Source organism: Mycteria americana, chromosome 11 (genome assembly GCF_035582795.1).
Source record: "Mycteria americana isolate JAX WOST 10 ecotype Jacksonville Zoo and Gardens chromosome 11, USCA_MyAme_1.0, whole genome shotgun sequence".
NCBI classification, from domain to species: Eukaryota; Metazoa; Chordata; class Aves; order Ciconiiformes; family Ciconiidae; genus Mycteria; species Mycteria americana.
The window spans coordinates 6,495,567-6,511,265 of NC_134375.1; the positions used below are offsets into that span (position 1 = coordinate 6,495,567).

The 15,699-nt window shown below is 36.6% G+C and overlaps 1 protein-coding gene across 1 annotated transcript in view; it reads right to left on the bottom strand.

Annotated features, from left to right (window-relative positions):
* DOCK3 (dedicator of cytokinesis 3) overlaps positions 1-15,699 on the bottom strand; it is a 222,681-nt gene that overhangs the window by 120,130 nt on the left and 86,852 nt on the right. The window contains exons 8-9 of the mRNA XM_075514388.1: positions 12,681-12,722; positions 11,264-11,418 (exon numbers count right to left, since the gene is read on the bottom strand). Of these exons, the coding sequence (XP_075370503.1) occupies positions 11,264-11,418; positions 12,681-12,722 (197 nt within the window). The remainder of the gene's footprint in view (positions 1-11,263; positions 11,419-12,680; positions 12,723-15,699) is intronic.

Below are 15,699 nucleotides of genomic sequence, written 5' to 3' on the forward strand. Positions count from 1 at the left end.
CAAGGGCCATTGCTGTGGATGGCAATATTCCTTAATGTTTGCTTACTGGATTATGTTCTTAAGGAAGTTCATCTCGAGCAGAATCAAGAACTGATATCCGCCTTGTTACTACTGCTGTGGATTATCTATCGCACAAAAGTAAGAAAAATACTTTCCTTGAACTATTAAGAACACAATCAACTAAAGTATAGGAGGAACTAATGGAGGGTTAGCTATCCCAAGAGATCAGATTGCTCAAAAAGAGATAAAAACAAGAAAGATGGATTTTTTTTTCATGACTAAGCAGAAGAAAAACCTCATTAGTTGGTAAACCTAATCCCTAGGAAAATTCTCTGAATATTAAAGAAACAATTCTGAATGATACGATGTTATTTTTTCCCAGTAGACAAATCATTATACTGGCAGGGAATGAGATAACTTTTCTATTTTAAAATAACTATGAGAAGGCTGCTATTAAAAACATAACAAATGGGAAGTTTAGCATGTAATTGCACAATAAATGTAAAACATAATTTTCTGCTTCCTAACATAGCAACTGGCAATAGCGGAACATGATAATATTTTAAAGCAATTAACAGGGGATAAATACAGACACATTGTCACAGCACTCCCAGAGCTATTACCTAACGAGAGAAGCAATGTAGAAAAAGGGATCTTAAGGTCAGTTCCATATTCTGGGAGAGAACACAGTCAGACGTTTTTGCCACAACTTTCAATGTGGATCTTTCCACATTAACGAACCTCATTCCTTTTTCAGCTATTCAACTTCAACCATATTCACCTACCCAGTGCTCCTGTCTTCCCTCCTTCTGACTTTATTAATGCTGATCTTCCTGCTTATTCTTCACCTGTCCGTATCTTTGCCATTCTCAGCTGCTAAGCCTCTCTCTACCCAAGCAGCATCCGATTTCTACAATGCATAGTGTTTCTACAGCTCTGGTTTGGAGCACGTAGAGTTGCTCTGTACAGGTATTGTCCCATTAAGCATGCTGATCCTGTGTATCAAAGAACTGAGAGGACTCAAACCTCTTACTCAGACAGAACTTGGGGAAAATTTGCTATCACTTTTTCAGAAGTCTGCTTGGTGTTTAAAATGAAAGTTCCAGACAATGATAATTGTCTACATTAGGAAGCATCACAAGAAAATTATTCAAGAAGAAATGTGTAAACGCAATGTAATTTTAGCTACACTGTTCTTGCTAACATTTTGGAGCAGCTGATATACATTTCTATTGACAGTTAAAGTCAAGAAAACATGACTAAATTATGATGAGAACCATGGAGCTAACTGTCATCAATAAATACACAAAGAGATGAAGATTCCTGTCAAATTTGTCAAGGTTACCTCCAGCAACTTGGTATACAGATTTGTATCCTGACATCTGAAATAGGGATACTGTGTCTGAGAAAACGCCTACTACAGAAAAAGTGAAAATCAGTTCCCCTACAAATGCATCATTGCTAAATCCAGTGTTTCAAAGTGGTGAATTTTATTCCACCCTATCTAAAGGCAGTATTGCGACCCCTATCAATTCAATTACACCTATGAGAAGTAATGGAAGTTTAGAGATACTAAACTAGGACAAGACCGTACAAGCGAGTAGTAGCTTGAGAAAACTCTTCCTTTTCCAACACACATACACACTGGTCAAACCCAAACCACTTTGATCGTGCAGTGGAAGTTAACCTGTTTACAAGGCCTAGGAGACAATACATTTAAAATAATGATCACATTGTTCTCTATTATTTTTACACCTTTAGTGTCTGAAACTTTACATATTTGGCTGCTAATTTTTAGCAGGTAGAAGAATTTGGTTGAAAAGTATCTCAAGATCATGAGATGAGTTACAAATGGGAAATCATTATCTACATTACTTCTGCAGTTACCGCCCATAGACAACTGTAGAGTAGTATTAACAACAAAACATTGCCACTTAAAAGTTTTTGATTCAGCCTTGAAAAAGAGGGCAGATGATTGTATGTTAGATGACTTCCGAATAGGTAAATCCAACTATCATGATAAGGGAACAGCATTTTTTTAGTCCATAATTATGTTTCCAAATTTTATTTCTTTCCTGAGAGTTGCTTTGTCAATGGCGCTAAATTCTTAAGACAGAAGATGTGAGGGACTGTACTACTCAGGCTCTCCCCAACATCCACCCACAAATTCAGAACATTTCCATGAAAACCATCTTTCCATGTTACCTATTAGCAATAGCATTAAAGAACGAGGTTGTATTTTCTCTCATTTTGCCTATTGCTTTTCCATTTTAACACAGAAATACATGTTTCAAAATTACCAGATTCCTAGCACTGTATTGAAAATTGGCAGCTGGGTAGAAGATACACTTCTACATGTCTAGTATTTTAAAATCACTGTGAGTCTCCGTTTTCTCACATTTCTGCACGTGTTTTACCTAGCCATCTGCTGAGAAAGAATGGATTACAATTTTATCCTTCAGTGAGAAGGAAAAGAATGTGAAAAGGCATCTCAACAAAACACAATGAGATGCTCTGTAAAGGGCTAGATGCTAACCTTGTTAATACCGCCACATACTCTGAGGCAAGAATCAAAGAAACAAGAGCAAAGAAAGACGCAATGAAGCTGCTTCATGAACTTCAGAAGATTTTTTTTTTTAAAGGAACAAGGATTTTCTCTATAATGCACCTAACCAATAAATATTGATTTCCATTAGAAAAGCTTGAAGCGGTTATAAATTAACCACTGAAGGATCAAGTCTTGCTTCAGAGCAGACACACACTTCTCCACCCTGTGTCTTATTGTCCTAGGTAAAGAACAGTGTGCAATTTGGAATTCTAAGGTAGCATCTTTGGCAGGAAAATATTCTGCCAGCATACCTTTTCCTAATTGCAATCTCCAGTCAAGATCAGCTTCCATAGTGATGCTGCTAGGAGACTACCAGTTGATAGATAGAAGTCTTTTCTACTATATTATAACAGATTAATTTTAAGAGCAGATGGGATCATTCTAATAATTCAGTCTTGTATACTACATAACACAGACCACACACCATTTACGCTAATATATCTTTGGGTTTATTTATTTTAAAGAGGGAGATGCCAAGGCAGATGTTTGGCTTAGAAAAATACGTATTTTATTATTCCTTTATTTTTATTCCATACCTTCTGATTGTTTTTTGTATGAGCATTTTCTGTCCTTACCCTTACCTTAGAGTACAATTGATTATGCTTATGATGCATATCAGGACATCAACCTATAGCGTGAAAGAATGTCGTATACTCTGGTAGTTCACAGTATTTCAAGACAAAATTTTGGACAGTCATCTTACATTACAGCAAACATCTCTTGGTAGCAAGTCATACCCTGCCCCTGTATCTGAGAGTCTGAGCACACTGTCTCTGTTCATGTCTACATTTATCACTTAAATAATAAGAAAAAAATATCATAACAACATGGTATGTGCTCATTGTGTAAGGTTACAGTTATACAGCATAATGTCATTTGGACAAAGCCCAAAGACACAATTTTGTACAGAGTGAAAAACCAAAAGTGTGAAATGCTAATCAGTCCAAGTTAATAACCACCCAAATTATTACTACACCGTTACTATTCCTTTCCTACATTGCTCTCTCATTGCAGTGCTTCACATTCCCACAAACTGGCGCTCATGTATGATTTCAATTCCAGTACTCTTTTTTTTTTTCTTCCCCCTTAAAAAAATTCTCTTCCCCCTTAAAAATATTAGTATTTTCTTTTCCAAATCAAATTATTTTAAATTATAATCAGAGGAAGAAATTCTACTAATTCCATCTGGATGTTTCCCTTATACTGACAAAGAGAAAGAATAAAGATCTGAAGAAAAAAAATAAATTTAACTTAACAGTAAATTACTGAAGGATGGATGCCTGCAAAAGGAAAGGAAAGGAATGGTTTAAGAGAAGAAAAAAAAGAAAAAGTTGAAAGGTGAAAAGCTTAGGTAACTATTTGATTAGGTCCTGCAAAAACAGAATTTTTAAAAAAAAAGGAAATATGAAAAATCTCAGTGGGTAGAATATTGTTCTCTGTACTAGTGCATTCAGAGAGGCATTAGGGAAATGAGACCCCTCCAGAAAAAGTGCAGGAATTTGCATACATAAGAACTAGTCATAGCTTTCAAGGTCAATAACAACGCAGCATCTTTCCTCTCATTTCACTGTACTGTAAGATAACTGGGTCATCAGTATATAGATTTATATATGCCCATTAAACCTGATCATCATCTATGATCCCGAGAAATTTCCCATGCTTTAAGAGTCTTAAGAGCCCAGTTGGGAAGTACGTAAGCAGAAGGAATATGTGGTTCTGCATTTGCAGGTGCATTTATTTCTCTGCTTCTCCATAAAAAGTTAACTCTTTCCCCCACCTCTAACTGACAGCATTCATAAAGTCCCTCAAAGCTGCCTAGACACTACAAAACTGTCAAACAAAATTATACTGAAACACACAGAAGACAAGATCTACATGATGCATCTATGTGTACCCTCACATAAGGAATACACAGCAGTCCTTACCAACACTGAACAACCATCTATTTTTTTTCCAGTTTTATAGCCTTTCATCCTGGATTTTTCTTATCTTTCTGTTATTAGGACAGGCCCCATATAAGATATGTCAATTACATGATTTTTTTTTAAAATATCTTTTATTTGATAAGCATCGTTCCAATTGCATTTCAGTAGAAGATACATCCATCTTATTTTGCCTTCTCTATAGCACTGAAAAAAATCCAAGGCATAGTTAGCAGCTAGAAAATAATTAAATGGATCAGTGAAAGTGGTGCCTTTTGTAATGTTATTTGATCCTTTTTATTTAATGGAGAATCACACTTATTAGAACAAACTCAGTATTGTTGGAGAGTGATACAGAAAGGCTTCCAGTTCAGCCATAGACATCTGAATCCAAACTCTTAATCTTCAGAAGAATTCTTGTATACCAAGTCAGACAACAATAAAGACTTTGAAGACTTCTTGATGATTATCCCATATGATATTTAGGATTCAGAGCATCCTAAAGATTCTCAACAGGAAAAAAGTGTGCAGGAAAAACCGACAAACCTAAACTTGTCTTTTTATGTGATAAAATAGGGAGTTGGATATAATGCAAATTCACTGCTGACCTTTTGAGTGTAGACTTACTCACCCCTACCATACTGCATATGCCATAAAACTTTCCTCTGCCAGTGGAAGACATTTCTTCTCCTCCCAGTTCCTCTGTTTGCATGGCTTCTCTGGATGAATGCTCTATTCCCCCTGCATACCCTATTAACAAAGTGCTGAGGAACCAGACAGTCACTAAAAATGCTAAGTACTCTAGTTTAAAATATCTGCCACACTTGGGTGAGACAAGTTTGGATTCTGATTACTAACAAGCATTTTTACCTAGACAGAATTTACGGATAAAGTAAGACGCTTAAAAACACCTGCAGTACTGAAAAAATTACAATAATATGGATCCACAGAATGCACCGTGAGGATCATACTAAGTATTCCCCATGGCTTTGTCAGCATCTCAGTTGGCTTCCACCTTTCTTTGGGTAAATGGAACCTTAATTTCTGATAGGAATATCTTTGGTTAGGACAGTTGCTGCCTCTTCTTTCCTCTTCTCTGCTATCTTCCCAAGGCAAAACCACAGAATAAAAAGTAACATCTTTTTTTCTATTGCATCCCATCTTTTTTGTTGTTGGCTAACTTTTATCTTAAGTAAGCTTTCTCACGTTTCCTGGGGCACTACAGGATAATGTGGGGAAGAGTGTATTACTGTAATTCCCATCCTTCACAGTTCCTCGAGTAACATTTCCAGAGCACATTTTCATTACCTTTAAACTTCTCTAGCTGTAGGTTGCATGTCTATAATATAGGCTTTTTAGACACACTGTACATTTAATATTTCTCAGAATATAATTGTATCAATCTCTTAACAAGATGTGTTGGGATCATCATACAGAGAAACACTACAATAGCACAGAGTAAAAGAGAAAGTAGTTCTTAAACTGAGTAACATCCACCTATCCATACATACTTTCTTAATTTGTTCTATGTGATCCCTTCTGGGTAACCTTGTTATACATGAATTGAAGAAAAAGGAGGCAATATTCTGAAAAATTGCTACGGAATTCCTCTGTTTCTTTGTTTCCAAAGCCAAAATAAAGATAATACCATGAAGACATTGCAAAAATAGTTACATCAGATTTTTGAATTAGACAGAATGGAATAATAAATGTTAATAATAAAAGAGTCATATAAGCAGGAAGGAGAAAATATAATGTGTGCTATGGTGAGTATGTGATCTTGTAAGTGAAGAGCTCATTATAAGGCAGATGGCACAAGAGCAGCAAATTAGGAGCAACTGAACTTTTGAGTACTGCACAACGCAAACCAACGAATGTACTTTCAACGTCTTCGTGCACATATTACAAAAAAAATCTATGACAAAATCTTAAGAGTTTCATTACCACATCACTGTAAATGTCCTTAGCTGCCAATCTCCACTGTAAATTTACATCTAAAAATACGTACAGCCACCTGTTGCTAGCACTACAATTGTTTAAGCTGAAAATATTCATTACTTAAACCAGCCACTGTTCCCCCCGCTGAGCATTTGGGCCACGTTTTCCTTTGTCTTCCATTTGCAGCCAATGTACCTACAGAAGCCGTGTGTGCGTATCTTTCTCTCTCCCTCTCTACATTCAACTCCAGCTGAGCTTTCACTTTTCTAATTCTGTCTCTGCATGCCCAGGTAATTTCTTATTTCTCCCAGGCAGCTAATCTGATGCATCAGCCTGACTGTCTGCATGTCGGAATGGGCCATCCTTGTACTCCGTAGAATGCAACACCAAGATAAACTGACAGCAAGAAAAGACACTACACAGAAAGAAACAAACAAACAATTAAAAAAACCCAGGCAGTGCTACATTCTACTCAACAGACCAGTCGAAAGATCGTAAGGCCTTCTCATAACGCTATGTATTAAAGAGAGGAGATCAGCAGCAAACATATGCCTTCTACAGACACCGTAGGAAAAATCTGGTCTCACAACAGAAAGGTCTTGAGTATATTCTGTATGAGAAACGTACACGTGGACTTCCTCTGTGAAAGGTATCGACACGACCACAGATACTTACCACGGCTTCCCAGATCTCCAGGCACGAGGAGGTCTATTGTAACAGGCACGGTACAGACGCAGTAAGTAGGCAGACGGAGGAGTTACAAGCAGAAATATGCACGGCACTATTTTCCATGCATTATTACTGATTAGGCCCCAGTTTTTCAAATTAAATCACATCAGAATTTCTTTTTTGTTCTATTCACTCTCCATAATTAAGGATATTTCTAGACAACAAGAAACTTTTAAGCCTCAATGGAGTAAACTAGGGTAACTGGTAAAACAGTGCTATAGTCTGGTTTAAGATGCAGTCAGAATAAAAAACCTTTACATGTTTAAACATAAACTTTATAATGAAAAAATCATACTGAAATATATTTGTCCTTTTTCATACTTAGTGGATTCTTCAAGCTTATTTTCAGAAAAAATTGATATCATGCTCTTGAATGTGTAATTTTCAATGTGTAAATGTGTAATTTGAATGAATAATTTTATGTATTTATTAGTAAAAAAGAGCAATTGTAAAGGTAGCTAAACCTCACTGCTTTACCAAATTTAGTTTATTTCTGCCCATCAAAATCATGCTGCAAAAATGTTTTTTAAAATACACACATATATATATATAAAAAAATCTTATTCATTGCATCCTCCCAGCACAGGTAACACTCTGGATCAGTTTTCCCACCAGTTTTCCAGCCCTTTTTGCAATAGTTTCACCTAGTCTGTATCTCCCCGCTTTACCATATAAAGTTTAATGCTTCTCTTCTGTTGAGGCATGAGGTGCATTCCCATGTAACAGAACAAAATTAGTTGGCTCTGATGTGACTTGTGCTTGACAAATCTATGTTGACTTTTACTTATTGTCTTGTTAGCTTCTAAGTGCTAATAAATAGTTTATTTGTTCCAGAACTTTCTGCATTTGTCATCTGATTGCAGTTGCCCTTCCTAGGGAGTCAGAGGCAAAACAGCTATTAAATACTCCAGCTATCTTGGTAACATCTGCTGATAGCTTAGTGTCCCCTTTAATCTGTTCAGTTATTTCTTGATTTTTGTAAAAAAATATTTTTTTGCTGCTAAAGCATTATAGAATTATTCTTTTTTGTCCTTGATGTCATTTGCTAATTGCATTTTTTCTACAAGTTTCTGTCTCTTCCCATCCCTGTTTGTGCAATGTCGTTAGTTTATCCTTTTTTTATTTCCTTCCAGACTCCATTTCACCAAAGAATACATGATACAGACTTTCTGTTGTTGCCATATATTTAAACTTTCCTTCATATTGAAACAATTTGCTTTTGTGCTCTTTAATAGTATTAAGGAATTGACAACTCTCAAATTTCTTTCCTCTATATCGGTTTACCTATCTTTTTTTGACGTTTATTGACACCTGCCTTATTGAAGTTCACCATCTTTACGTTAACATTTTCTTCCTTTCCTTTTCTAGTTACTGTCAACCCTATCATTTCATGATCATTCATCCCAAGCTACTTCTCACAATGGGGCTGTACTTCCCCGTTGGCTGTAATCAAAACTAGGTCAAATTTCTCATTGTTTTCTGCTAACTTCCACGTGGCAAACAGAGGTATTACAGTTTAGTAACAAAGATTTTGTTGCTAGACTAATGTCTTTTGTATGTAAAAGCATGGGAGAATTTTTGCAACAAAAAATCCCAAATACTTTAAAACATACAAATAGACTTTCATGTCTTTTGATCTGAGCCATTACCTCATACTCAGATTGACAGGTTGTTTCTGTTGTGGGCTGAAATAAGTTATTGAGACAGATGTTCATCGATCCAGTTCTATTTACATACAAGTATTTCATTTAATAATTCTGTCAGAGTAAAAATTAAGTCACTTTTTCTGTTTTGTTTTGGTTTTTTTTTGTTTTGTTTTGTTTTTTTGTTTTTTTAACCTCTAGGTCTTACCCCTCTGATAGCAGCATTGTGCTATCCATATCTCCCCACTGTCATCTTTTGTCTGCTTCTCATTTTTAGACAGCACAAACCATTAAACATGGTACAGTACCGTATTTGTATTCAGAACCTGGGAATACATCTCAAACTGTATTTCAGCTGCTGCTCCAACCTTCTGATTGCTAATCCATAATTGGTACATGCTATTACTTCAGCTCTTGAAAAACACTGGAACTTTCACCGATTCTTCACTTAACCTAACTGGGAAATAACTATTGCAACCAACAGGTTCAATGAGGTTTGTAATCTACTACATGACCAAAGCACTAACACTGAAAGCCAGTCAACCTCCAGTGTGAACTGTTTGGATAAGAAATTTATCAACCTCGAAACCATTCCAGAAAAGTCAATTTGTCCTTTCCATTTAGAATGCAGCATGCAGAAGCTTTGCTTGTTTTTTTACCTTAATGCACTATTTCCTGAGGCATACAGAAGAGGAAAGAAACTTAAATCTTTTAAGGTAGATATAGAAACATAATTCTAAATGTGTTTGGCTGTTTTCTGTTTTTAAGTTTCTTCTCTAAGAGCTCCGCCTCATTACAGGCTTCTTCCTCACCACTCTTTGGGGTGTAAGAAAATGTAAAAATTACGCTGTTTTCACTGCAGCAGATCACTGATGCGCAATATGAAGAGCTAAGTAATAACAACTGTTTGCACATCAAAGCATCATTACATATATTTAAATACACCTGAACCACTCTTTGTACTTCTTCTCATTGTAACTATTTTTTTTTTTTATCACTGGCAAAACCCCTTCTTAAGGCTTTCCCACTCAATATTTACATACTATGCAAACTGCAGCCCAAGACAATTCATCTCCTTTTGAAGCAATTTCTGAGGCCTTCCACAGTCACGGCAGCAGCTTGTCCCTTCCTCTTCCCTGCAGCTTTCCTCATCTAAATAATTTGATATTTTACTGCTTTGTGGTATGAGCTAATTAATTGTGAGTAATTTTGTTTTGCCATTTGCACCTTTTCCTCTTAACAGCTATTTTCTGTTAATTCTCTCAACAGAGGAATTATAGGCATGTCCTCCTAAGTACATGAAAACAAGCATTTCTCACTTAGTGGGGGTGAAATAAACATGATGTAGTATCAGATTAGGCATTCTCATCATATTCTGCAAAACGACCTTTAAGTTGCCTAACTAAACGGTGGCAGACACATATTTATAAGACGCCATCAAGTCATTAGAGCTTTCTAATATAGACCACTTTTTTAGTGGGATGTATTCTGAAGAGCTACAAAACCGTTATCACACTACTCTGAACTTTCTTGGATGAACATTATTCACATAATAATGTTCTTCCAAAGAGAGGAAAGAACATTTTGGGCCTCTTTCCTCCATTTGGAACAAACCTAAATTTAATTTGCTGAAAACTAGGACAGTTCTGACCACGGTAGCAAATGTGGTCTGTGCCAACTGTCAGGACATGCCTTAATCAAAACTCAAAAAAACCCCACAAACATGCCATACTTTAGATCAGACCAAGCTACACTTACTTAATTTCCAAGACACAATGCATAGGCTACAATACTCTTCTACATATTGTGATGTTTTCAAAACACATGCTTGTAAAGGAAAAAGTACAGCACATTTCATATTTGTCTACATTGGTACCAATTACCTCAACATACTGAGCAGCACAGTTGTCCAGCCTAGACATAAGGATGAATATGAATACTTCAGTTTATACTGATAGCAACAGAGTAATGAAAACAAGCTAATTGTGACATGACTGCAAGGCAAGGAGTGGATGAGAGTTCAAGAGCCTCAATTCAGCACCCAAACACACAGCAGTCCTCTTTTCAAAACAGTCATACAGTGTGGCCCTGCCATTATTACTACTTCTTACACAAGAGCCCTAAGAAGGCAGCTACTCATCACTAAGACCTTCAGTAATGCGTGGAGGCCAAGTCAGAAACCGAAACAAAATTCAACTATTCTGTGCCTTTAATGCTTTGCTTATATGTAAGCATTACATTTCATAACAGTGATTAGTATTACAGATATTCTCATGTATGCATTGCAGGGCTATCGACTTATGATTTATCAGTTTTCTCCTTTCAGTTGTATCACAAGAATAGCTCACGTTTTTCCCCAATGTATTTGCTTTGTTCATAATTTTTTTCCTAGGAAGCTTTTTAGTTATTTCATACAGTCCTACCTGATCTGCTTGCCTTCTCGAACATCATACAAAGAAAAAAAGACATCTGTGTCTTCTCCAATTGTATTGTAGGTGAAGCTCTTCAGACTGAGGAAGAAGTGATGAGGCACTGGCATACGGCAAGCTTCCCCATGACGCTGACGAATTGTATCCACCTGATTAAAAACAATGAAAATGATTTTTAGTTCTTCATGGAAAAAAGACATGTGAATGACTTGATAATTTTAACTGAGATTCTGTTCTCTTTTCTGCATCAAGTAAAAGCTTAATCTCAAATACATTCTACCTTAGAGATATGTGCCAGATTAAGTTTTCTTCCTCTATTTTTTCAACTTTTAATTTGAATAGTCTGAGAAACCACGATAACCCAGTAAATATAAGATAAATGGTTTGTGCATTTGAAATCTATTTTTATCCAGTAAACCAAGTCAATCCTATTTCTCAAACATTGTCTTGATTCTGGTACTGAAAATGAACTATAACAAGGTCGTGCTAGGGTGGTTCTTGATGATTTGCATTTAAAGCAGATGGACTTCAAAGCATTTTTGAAGAATGAAATTTGTTACATTATTTCTTTTCAGCAGCTGCAATTCATTTATGGAGGTCATTTAGAACCAAGCTTTACAGGTTAATATGCCCTGCAGGTATAACAAAAAGAAATCTCAACAACAGTTGATAACATGAGCAACCAATAGTCAAATAGCAGAAAGGCTTACATTTTGACTCAGTATATCAAGATCTACTTACAACAGTGAAAACTGAGGTGGAGAAAAAGTATAATTAGAAATAAAATTATTCTTTAATTTTTATAGCCCTTTCTATCCATTGTATACTGATCTTAATAATCAGGTTGCATGAATATCGTAAGCTCCCTAGGCTAGTCTCCTCTGAATGCATAGACAGGTACATACTAACAAAGAAAATGTGGGTTGAAAGTCTGAAAATGTTAAGATTTGTACTATCTTAAAAAATAGAGCTTAAAATGAGTTTTGTTCTGGATTTTAAATTAAACCCAAGTAAATCCTCATCCTTTAAAGACAGGTACCTGTGGAAGCACAGTTCTGCTGCAAAGATTAGACCCAGATTCCATGACCAGGAAAGGATTACATTACTACATAAAGGACACGTGAAACAGAAGCCTACTAAGCCACGTGTCAGCAGGTGGAAAGATGACTCACATGGGCAGACTGAGGCTTTCGATATCACTACAGAAGTGGATCTTTTAAGAACAACAGTTAGAGCTAAGGAAGAGAGGCCTAAATGGAAGTTGAAGAAGGACCTTAATAAGTTAATTACGTGGGGATCTTCTGAGGAAGTGTTCTATGGGTAGGGACTTCTCCAATAATCTCCATCATACCTTTACATACATTACCAAACACTTAAAGGCAACAAAAATTCATATGTAGATGATATTTACCTGTGATGTGCTCTGCTGGACACTGTGTCTACTTGACAAATGCTGTGGAGATACAAAACAGTAAAATTTAAACCTTTTTGAAAGTAAGAAATATTTACATTATATCCGTGTAGCATTAGAACAGCAATTTAAAAATATGACTGTGCAAGGTTATTGCAAATTTTTCATGGCCTTTTTTCACAGTATATCATCACTCACAAGACCTCCTAAAGGCTTTTCTCAGTTAAGCCATTTCTTAGCCTAACTACTTGAATTTACAGGTGGTATTTACCGTAGCTTTTAATGTAAATGGCTGTCAGAAGCTAGACAGAATTTGCAATGCTGTAAAAGCATCTCTTTTTGACAAGTCCATCACCCTGTACTGTATAATCTATGTGTTCTCTTGCTAAACAGGGGAATACCTCACCACTAATCCTCACCCACCAGTATGTTGTCTATGAAAAGGTGTATTTGTTAAAACGCACAAACATCTAGAAAGAAGGATGGATTTTAAACTCTGTTTAAACTTTTCGCTCTGATCAGAAAATGAAATCCTGATAAATGGTTAAAGAGTCTTCTACAATTTCAGCTGGCCAACACCTGTAAAGAAGCATCAGTATAAAGAGCTACATCTCTGAAACGGAACTTGGAGGATGATCCTGTATTTAAAAGCCCTTTATGCTAGAAGGAGATGTTATAATCAGAAAATGGACTGCAAGTCTAACTGAATCGATTTAATCTCCAAAGGGAGATTTAAATACTAATCTAAATTGAAAAGGTTTCAGAGAGCTTTAAAAAAACATATCATTAATGATTCTGCCATGCCTGTTCTACACACATTCATCTTAACATTAGCATTTTAAACTGAAATATTAACATTAACACTACCACGTTAATAAATATTCTCTTTGTTCGCCCCATCTCTATGCTTTTTTAACGTACCCAACATCTTATTCTGACCAAACATACACACTCTGCAGCAGGACCAGCATGACCTGTTGATAACCTCATAGCTTCAAAAGAGGTGAAAGTAAAAGATAGTCCACAAAATGTATTCAGCAATACTTTTTCCAAACTATGCCACTGTCTTTCACACAGAACAAAAATAAGACTTTTTACCACAAAAGGAGATATAATCTTCATAATGAGACTAAATCAAGAAGATATTATGTTAAATGGCATATTTTGACATCTGTTTACATTCACAGTTATAAAAACGTCCTCTTTCACACTGTCAGCAGAAGAAATAATGATCTCTAGCTCCATTGTTTGGCTAACTATTGCACTGTCTTCTGAATGTTAAAACCCTCTAAGTTTAGGTGTCTGAGTTGCCTATTTAATCTTTGTCACCTGCAACCACTCAGAATCAGCTGGCATAGAACAGACCAGTTATTTAAGCTGCTCAAGGTATCCTGACTTCTTTTGACTAAAATTCATCTCTAAATCTGCGTAAGAAAGTGGGGGGTAAAGTCAAGCAACAGAAATATGAGAGGTGGTCCAAAGAGCTACAGTTTCCTCAGCAAACACAGCTGCTTACAGAGTGCACATTTAGGTAAACCTGTAACAATAAGCGGCCATAAATCAGGTTTTAAATTCTTCACAAAAGACTAGATTTCACCAACTCTCTGCTTTTATGCTTCAGGACCATGCTATTACAACACAGACAACCACTGACTGAGTTAACTTTATGAACCCTTGCCTCTGGCTAGGCAAAGTGGTCAAAGTGCACATGCTCTCTTGGAAGCCATTTTTGGGTACATGAACGAGAGGGTGACTGAAAATAGCCAACATGGATTTACCAAGGGTAAATCATGCTTAATCAACCTAATTGCCCTCTAGGGTAAAAGGACCAGATCTGTAGATGAGGGAAGACTAGTGGCTGTTGTCTATCTTGAGTTCAGCGAGACCTTCACCACAGTCTTCCACAGCATCCTTGTACCCAAGTTGTGAAGTTACACTTGGATGGGTAGACTAACCATATTGGTAAAAAAACCCTAACAAACAGTTGGATTGCCAGGCTCAAAAGGTAGTGGTTGATGGCATGTATTCTTCAGAGGTCTATCCTGAGACATATGCAGTCTAATATATTCACAGATGATCCTAAACTGGGGGCAGCAGTCAACGTATTCAAGGAGGAGGCCTCCATTCAGAAGGATCTAGGCAATCCAGAGGAACTGGTTAAAAGGAACCTTATGAAATACAGCAAGGACAAATACAACAAGTCCTGCACTTGGCACAGGCTAATCCTTCCATCGTATAGCTGGGAATTGACTGGCAGGGTCCTGCTAAACAGCAAGCCAAACTTAAGTCAGGAGAGTGCTCTGGCAGCAAGGACGTTTAACAATTTATTGTTTCTATTAACAGGAATGTAGCCAGTAGATTGAGACTAACATTTATTCCTTTTTACTCAGCATTCAGTAAACTACATCTGAAATACTGCACCCCATTCAGCAAAGGACCACCAAAGCAGCTGGGCGCTGGAGCACGTACTGTATGAGAAGAGATGGAGGGAATGCACCTTTTTTAGTCTGGAGAAGAGGTTTGGAGGTGACCTGATGGCAGCCTTCCAATAACTATGACGTTATCATCAAGATGACACAGCCAGGCTCTTTACAGAGCTGCACAGCAGGAGGACAAAATACTGTGGTCATAAACTACAACATGGGATATCCCAACTTTCCAACAAGGAAGAAAAACAAACAAACAAACAAATCAAGGCAGTCCGGCATTAGAGGAGGAACCCAATCTTTTTCCTTGAAGTATGTCAAGATCCAATCAGACAAAGCTCTGAGCAGCCTGGTCTGAATTCAGTATTGACCTTGCATTGAGCAGGAAGTTTGACTAGATCTCCTCTGAGGCCCCTTCCAACCTGAAAAGCCTTGTGAGGCGATATAAAAATAGGACTGTTAAGAAGTTATCCATCTTCCTTCTGAAACAAAAGAATCAGTTTTACCTTCATTTTTCCCTGAAAGACAGTTGCCTGTTAAGGTTGTGCAAACTTTAACAGGTAAGATAATCCATTTCAGTATACCTTTCTTCA